The sequence below is a fragment of the Phaseolus vulgaris genome, chromosome 5 (assembly GCF_000499845.2).
Source record: "Phaseolus vulgaris cultivar G19833 chromosome 5, P. vulgaris v2.0, whole genome shotgun sequence".
Classification (NCBI taxonomy): Eukaryota; Viridiplantae; Streptophyta; class Magnoliopsida; order Fabales; family Fabaceae; genus Phaseolus; species Phaseolus vulgaris.
In genome coordinates, this window is record NC_023755.2 from 17,600,119 (window position 1) to 17,607,305 (window position 7,187).

A 7,187-nucleotide genomic window follows, 5' to 3' on the forward strand; every position below is an offset into this window, starting at 1 on the left:
AGTCAGTAAATGTTTTATTAACACCATGCCTCGAAATGAGTCCTCCCTTTCCCATTTCGGCTTTCCTACTCGATTCACACCATGCCTATCTCCACTGCCCTCTTCTCTCGCCGGAACCCTTTCCTCTTCCTCAAAACCCCTCACAGACTCATTATATCCCAAGCCCAAGCCCAAGCCCAAGCCCAAACTCGGCCCAACGTAAAGCCCCTCCACGTCCTCTTCACCGAAGCCGTGGGCCATTCCCAGAAAACCACCACCTCTGACACCGACGAAGAGCAAACCGAATCAGAAACCGCTACCGAACTGAACAATCTGAAACAGTTGGAGCAAGATTTTAAGACCCTCAAAGAGAAAACAGAAGGGATTCCAAAAAGGATGAGCTTGTTCGCTGCGTTTACCAATAAACAACCTTCCACGGAACCAAAGGAACCAGTGGTTGTCAAGGAGCTTTCCCCCGACATGAAGATGTTTGCGCAGTACTTGTTCGAGAAAGGGTATTTTAAAGATGCCAATTTCTCACAGTTGAAGAAATCTTTTGATCATGATTGGTTTACCAATTTCTTCGCCCTGGGGTATATCAAGTTTGCCGCCCAGAAATTCGCCAGAGATAACCAGGAAATTTCCAAGTAAGATCAAACGAAACCATTACCACTTTTGTTTTTAATCATAATTATTACTGTCGTATAATGTTCCACTCTCTGATGATAAATGAACATATAGGGTTATTTGAAGCTCGGATTTTGTCCTTTAATTGCTTTTCTTATTGTTATGATTTGGGTTGGGTTCTAATTCGTAGAGGGTGGATTATCTTTGCGTTATTTTGATCGTATAATGTGTCAACGCCAACATTTGTGATTTGATGTGTTAGTTTGGTGCTAGTCGTTATAGTTCCTGAATGTTTTTGGTGTTGTGGCTTTATTAGTTCTTAAATTGAAAAATAAAAATAGAGTCTCTGAAAGTGTAAATCACTCTCAAATTAGTCCAAAAAAATGGGACTTTAGCCATAATTTAAGTTATAGACTTATTTTGCATTTTCTTTATTGGAAAGAGTATAATGCTTTGAAGCTCCAACACGCGTCTTCAAGGGTGGTGTTCCTGTGTCCAACATGTATAGGAAACCAAGACTTCGTACAACACATATCAGCAAAATGATAAATTTAAAAAACATTTTTTAGGTCTATGAGACATGTATCCGACATAACCTTAATAAGAGCAGGTAATTTTTTATAAACTCAAACATATTGTCTAAGTTTCTATAATAGGGTTTAGGGTTTCTATAATAGGATAGAAATAAGTAGATCCTATGTAATCAAGAATATTGAACATCATTACGAATTATTTAAATTAATTATCAAGATTTATATATTCAAAATCATCTCTAAAACATGTTAGTCAAATATAACAATCTCTATATATATAGAGAAAAAGATTTTTGGAGATCTTACATTGACTACAAATAAGTTCAGATTATAATAATGTATAACTGTGGTGCAATCTTTACCTTAAAGTCGATTTTGTGAGATTGAATTAGGATTAAATTCCACTATATTAAAATGCTATCAGAGTCATTCAAAGTCTATCCTAAGTCAAGTTCTTTGGGGCTATTATGCCACCATTACAAGGCTCCTGTTATATCATTCATAAATATCTAATCCCACGCTTGAAATGTTCTTTGCTCAGCGTGAGGAGATGTGTTGAAGTTCTCACATCGACTATGATTAAGGTTAAATTATAATATATAAGTAAGGTATAATCCTTAACTTAAAAGTCGGTTTTGTGAGGTTGAGTTAGACTTAAATTTCACTACTTTTATCTATGGTGCAGTGTCCATGTCATGTGAGGTGTATGTCTCAATATCCGCGCCACATAAATATAATGGAAGTGACTAACAATTTCAAGGACTGAAGTCACTGTATGTATACTACAAGAAAATGCTTTAACTATCAAATGTTTAGCTAATATTACATTGTAATGGAAAGATTATTGATATCTTATTTGAGGATTGGGTTCGTTTTTCGTATTTTTAGAATGATTCAATGGCTTATGGGAAAAAAGTCGTTAGTGTCCATTTAGGTGACTTACATTTTTGAGGAGATTGTCAAATTTCGAATTTCACAGGTTTTGAATTGTTTTTGCAATGTTGCAAGCAACTCGGTTTAGATTTTTGGAGATCTCACATTGACTACATTTGTTTTCAAATTGGATTTGCGGAACAGCTAATTTTGATTTTATTATTTTTCCTTGGTTGTTTATCTTTCATGGCTTTCCCCAAATTACTTATATTTAACATGGGATTGGATTGGCAGATGGTTATCAGGAAGTGCCTTGAAGCAAGTGGCTGCATTTGGTTGCCCCGACACCAATAAGAGTGCTGTCTTTCCTGCTAAAAGGCTGCGAAAGTTTTTTGAGGTCCCAGAAAACACGGTAACATGTTTTTTGAAAGGTTTTCTTTTTATCTGTGGACAAGACTTATATGTAGGTGTTCTTGGCATTGTTCTTGAATCAAAATTGAAGTTTCACTTTGACAATCATAATAAAGGTCTTCTTTATCAGTTAGTATAGGTCGCCAAAGGGAACTTCAATTTTGATGAAAGAACAACAGTAATAATAGTTAAGAAACTTCGTGTTTGTTTCATTAAGTTGCTTGATTGAACTCTTATTGAAAAAAATATGTTAGTGTATATGTATAAGTTGTTTTATAAGTGAAAACAAAATAAGATTAAGGTTAAATTGTTTTTATATCAGTTACAAGTTTTGCTCACACAAGTATGTCAGAGAACTTGTTGAAACAAACTGAAAACACCTTATAACTTGGAAGGATTATTAGCTAGTTTTGTAAGGTGTAACAAATGTTTATACAAGAGCTTATTTATATAAGACGAGTACAAATGTTTGTACACCTGATGTTTTACCCTGTATTTATATGAATCTGTTTAGATATGTTATATACGTTTTATTTTGCCATCAGGTTTGCTGTAGATGCACCCTGCAACAAACATGCAAGTTTAAGAATCAAAGTGTATGGAATGTTAACACCAATAATTTGGAATTAGAGACAGTTATGAAAGTTATCACTTCTTATGGTTTAGAGTCAGTGCACCCCCAGCTGCTAGTACCAGATGTAGTAAAGAAGTCTGTAAATCAATTGCTGGAGGAGATTGTGAAATTGAGTCCAACCACCTGATATTGCTTCTCGTTGACCACTTTATCTCTCATGTGGGAAATTCAGACACTCCCCACAGGAGGTGAAAGTTGTGAACTTAATCAGGCCTCGCAGACCATTTTTGAAGATTACACTTCTTGCTAACCAAGCTCAAAGCTTCCAAATGATACTTTGGTTAAAAGAATGAGAATTTATATGGACAACCTACCTCTCCTTGATGCCAAATTTCTGGTGAGTGGCAACGTTTTCATTGGATAAAGTGCCTGCTTGAAATAGACAGAAATGTATGGGCTGGTATATGGTTTGACTTTCAATAGTTATTAGTTTTGGTTTGGGATAGGATGAAGTTTTATTAGAAAAAAATATTTTAAAAAGAATTATTAAATTCTTTGGTTCATCTTAATTTAAAAGAATAGTGATATATTTTTATCAACATCTTGAATTGGTTTTTAAAAATTTAAGTGATTATTAAAAAAAATGGTTATGAAATTGCACACTCATTGACCTGGTATGAACTTTGGGTTATTCATTGTTCCGGCCGGTTGACCTGGGTCGTCTTTATGAGTGGCTTGTCCCCACGAGCTAGAGCACCTTCGTTCTGCCTTGTCTACGAGTACCTGAAAAAAGAAGAACAAAGGGGCGTCCTCGCGGCTGTTTGCACTCTGACGATCAAGTCAGCTAGCGAGAAACACCAAAGTGACTAGAGACTGTATGATTATCTCAATGACTGGAACTGTGTTGCCCTAATTGCCTTGTGCTCACAGCTGGGTGTGCCGTCAAGAACAACTAGGGTTTAGTGCTCTGTATAACTATGAAAGTGTACCTTACTAGGGCTCTTCGTGCCCTTTATATAGGTGAAAACTAGGGTTTACCTCTGCGTTGCTTGCTATTATCTAGGGTTCCTTGGAGAAGGTCCTTGCGTCGCTATCTTTATGATCTTAGCGTATCCGGCCCATGGACTTCCCTTATCTGGAGTGCAATGTATAACCTTGCGGCCACTTGGGCTCTAACTTGAGCGCTGTATCTCTCGCGCCATCATACTCCGTGGGTGCCCTAACTAATCACGCGTCATGCATGCAGCCTTCCCTGGATATCTTTAATGAGCACGAGGGCATTGCCACGTGCCCCTTTGACTCGATCATTTATTCTGTGCGGAGGGTCCCACAGTGCCGCCACCCAACTTTAGGGCGATGTCTTACTTTGGGGCGATGTCTACACTCGGCGACGTCTTACTCGGTGACGTCTTACTTCTGCGTAATGCTTCTCTTGGGCGATGGGCGATGATCCATCTTGGCGGTGACACATCTCGGCGATAACCGATTATTTATACTGCAGAACGCCGCTTCTACATACGGCGACTACGTTGACTTCTTGACCACCTACCTTTCTCTTGTCCACGTCATCACACCCGATGACCTGGTCGGTACATTCATATTGAAAGGGTATCTAGTAGGGGCTTTGGTTCCTGCACCCGCATGCTTTCTTCCAGAATCTCCATGAACAGTGAGAAATGTCAAAAATATATTTTCATGTAATTTTGTGGTGAAGATTCTGAATTCAGCAATGTGAGAAGATTTTGGATTAAATAATTTAGAAATTAAAATTTTGATGTTTAGATTTTACAATTTAAAATTATTTTTTTAGAATACACAATTTGAAATTATTTTTTCACTTTTATTGATTAATTCAGAATTTCTTTTTCACTTTTAGATTGACTAATTTAGATTTTTGTTGCTTTTATCAAAGTTTGTACTGTTACCTGGAATTTTGTTTCTACTATATTGATTCGTTATAATAGTTTATAATCATCGTACTTTCTTGGTATCTATCCTACTTGTATAAGCATGCAAAAGTGTCATTTGTTTATTCACATGAAAAATAGGTTTCATCAAGGTTAACTAGTTAATATTAATTCGAATGTAATCATCACTATTGATCACAAATTAAATTTGACAAAAGCAAATCATGATCTTGCTTCAATGAAATGGTAGTAACTTAACATTCCATCCATCTATATATGACTGTACAACAAAACATCGGAATTCTACAACAGTATGAGACTTTGACAACAACAAAGAAACAAAAAACACATATTATTCTAGATTGGAAAATGTAGATTATTGACCAACACTGTAAAAGACTAATTCTAAACGATAAAATCTAAAATACAAGATCTTACACTTTAATTTTGGAATGGTCTGTATGTAAAGTTTCAGAACACTTTTGACATTTCTCATGTTTTGTTTTGTTTGTTTTCTCAAGCACAGGCTGGGTTTTCTATTATCCCAGTTCATTGATTTTAGCCCAACTTACCAATGATAAGATTTTAGGCTCCTCTGTACTAACATCAAATTTAGAATTATCCTCTCAATAACACCTCTCCACACTGTTTTATTTCATCTCTGTAATTTTTATTTTTCTCTCTGATCCTCTAAAACTCCACAATACAAAAAAGGATTAAGTCATTCATATTCTGCCATAGTTTCTTTTGAAGAACGAACGAACAGCCATATCATATCATGCCAATTTTTGGTTTAACATGCAACTTTTGACTCTAATCATCAAGCAGCTCAACTCACGTTCAAATTCATGCAATCACCTTCATATGACAACAAAGATATGACCATTGCATTCTACAACCTAAGCTCCACCCCCATAGGGGTGGTGAAATGTCAAAAATGCCTCCGGATCAAATTTATAAAACAATCCTATTCTAGATTGGATCAAGGGAATTGCATAATCCAGAATCTATTTTGAAATTTTGTATATATTCCAAAATGTACATTCTGAAATATATTTTCAAATATGAAAATATATTTTCAAATATGAAAATATATTTTCTAATGTGCATGGAAATACATTCTAGAAAGTGTTAGATATGGTTAGGTATTATGAGATATTATAGATATTTCTATTTCTGTAATGAGTTTAACTCAGGTTTCTTTTTCTATATAAATATAATTTTATGTATTCAATATACACAAGAGATTTATCTTTTTTTTAATATGGTACCATACATTTTAGAATGTACAATCTGAAATATATTTTTGGATTCGAAAATACATTCTAATAAGTATGAACACAAAATCCAAATTGTCAAATCCTATCCATAATTATCTAAATCCATATTATTTTAAGTCTATTTAAATGGATTTATCTCAAATCCAAATTTTTATTTTTGAATTTTAAATCAAATTCATTTAACTAAATTCAGATTGGATATAGGTTGGGTAATTCTTTGGATTTTAAAAATCTAAAATCAAGGTGTGTCTTGATCGTTTAAGTTATGAAATTGTAGGTTGAGTTAGACCCAAGTAAGGTAGCATCAAGTCGGTCTCAGGTCGAGTCGAGTAGGCTCAAGCATAGATTGAGTGGAGTTGGCCTAGGAGAAAGTTGACTCGATTCTGTCCGGACCCAGGTCAAGTAGAGTTAACCCAAGCCTAGGTCGAGTCCAGTCGACCCATGCCTAAGTCAAGTTGATTCGACTTGGACACACATTGAGTTAAGTCGTTCCAAACCCAGGTCGAGTTGAGTCGGTCTTGATCGAGTCTAGTCAGAGTCAACCCAAGTTCTAGTCTAATTCGGACCCAGGTAATAATATTCTTATTTTGCTTGTAGTTATGATTTGAACCCAGAACCAGTTAGAAAGTATTAACTTAACCAATTGGACAAATGATCCTTTCTTGAAATATAAAGATTGTCTTTTTATTTTATTTACGTACGAACGAGACCAGACTTATAACTAAATTTGTATTTATATACTTTTGGAATTCAAAATGAAGATGAATGTTTTGACAAATTAATAGATAGAATATATATATGCTAGGGTTCTTCTCTGCATCTTGCGATCTTATCAAGAATTCACCAATTCCTGTGGCGATCATCCTTAGGCTTATCATTGTTTGTGGCGCCTTCCTTTATCCAGGTTTTCATTGTTACTATTTTTAATTGATTCTATGTCGTAATCCTAAAATTCCTAATTCTATTGTTAGTTGTATTTGGAACCATATCATTTGGTATTCAG

The 7,187-nt window shown here is 35.2% G+C and overlaps 1 protein-coding gene across 1 annotated transcript; it reads left to right on the plus strand.

The window, feature by feature from the left end:
• LOC137835228 (uncharacterized) lies at positions 1 to 3,598 on the plus strand. The gene is made up of 3 exons (XM_068643629.1): positions 1 to 626; positions 2,307 to 2,424; positions 2,969 to 3,598. The coding sequence occupies exons 1-3, from the start codon at positions 82 to 84 to the stop codon at positions 3,182 to 3,184; spliced, it is 879 nt and encodes a 292-aa protein (XP_068499730.1). The 5' UTR covers positions 1 to 81; the 3' UTR covers positions 3,185 to 3,598.
• Positions 3,599 to 7,187: the final 3,589 nt, after the last annotated feature.